Genomic DNA, 878 nt, shown 5'->3' with positions numbered 1-878 from the left:
CGAGTGTTCTTGACTGTCAAGTTTCAGTTTGTACCTCACTCATTTCCAAACCATTTCCCCCCTGTGCTGTGTCCACTGAACACAGACGGGACTGGCTGGGAAATGGCTGGGATTTCCTCCAGTAGCCGCCTGTCTGTCACAGCACTGAGGTTTTGTTCTTGTTGTGCTTTAGAGACAGGAAGTGATTCAATTGAAGACGTTGCAGATATATGTCCTGTTTAAACCTGACATGGTTCCCTATTCTAATCTACATGACAGAGAAGCATGTCTGTTCTGTGTCACGTATTTCTATCTGAACGTTAGGAATGACAAACCAACATTCTTCAGGGAAACTAGTCGATGATAGAAGAGAACCTCACTGTCTCTTAGGTTCTCACAACTTGTCTCCTGCTCTCTGGTTTGCCGGGTAAAAAGGGACACAAAACATACATTTTTAAGTTTACAAGTACAAGTTACTAACTCCCTCCCTCTCTCTCTGTCCCCAGGAGGTGCAGGTGTCGTGCCAGGCCCTGCAGGAGGAGAGAGAAGAGGTGAAAAGAAGGCTGGAGGAGGCCACAGCCAGGGTCCTGCAGTTGGAGGATGACCTGATAAGAGTCACCCAGAAGGGCCTGCAGAAAGAGACGGAGCTGGACAGCCTGAAGGACCGAGTGAAGAAGCTGACTCTGGAGAATGACGGCCTGGAGTCACACCTGAAGGATGAGAAGGATGAGAAGGAGCTCTACAAGGTCTCTCTCTCACTCACACACACACACACACACACACACACACACACACACACACACACACACAGCTACGTTGCGCACACTGCTTGTGTACTACGAGTCAAGTGACTAGCTGTGAAGTATCATACCTAGGGTTGCAAGATTCCAGTACTTTTC

The 878-nt window shown here is 48.4% G+C and overlaps 1 protein-coding gene across 1 annotated transcript in view; it reads left to right on the top strand.

The window, feature by feature from the left end:
• LOC112075277 (tax1-binding protein 1 homolog B-like) overlaps positions 1 to 878 on the top strand; it is a 29,148-nt gene that overhangs the window by 25,208 nt on the left and 3,062 nt on the right. The window contains 1 exon segment of the mRNA XM_024142301.2: positions 486 to 725. Coding sequence (XP_023998069.2) covers positions 486 to 725 — 240 coding nt within the window.

Source organism: Salvelinus sp. IW2-2015, unplaced genomic scaffold (assembly GCF_002910315.2).
Source record: "Salvelinus sp. IW2-2015 unplaced genomic scaffold, ASM291031v2 Un_scaffold3059, whole genome shotgun sequence".
NCBI lineage: Eukaryota > Metazoa > Chordata > Actinopteri > Salmoniformes > Salmonidae > Salvelinus > Salvelinus sp. IW2-2015.
This window is presented reverse-complemented; position numbering and strand designations above follow the sequence as displayed.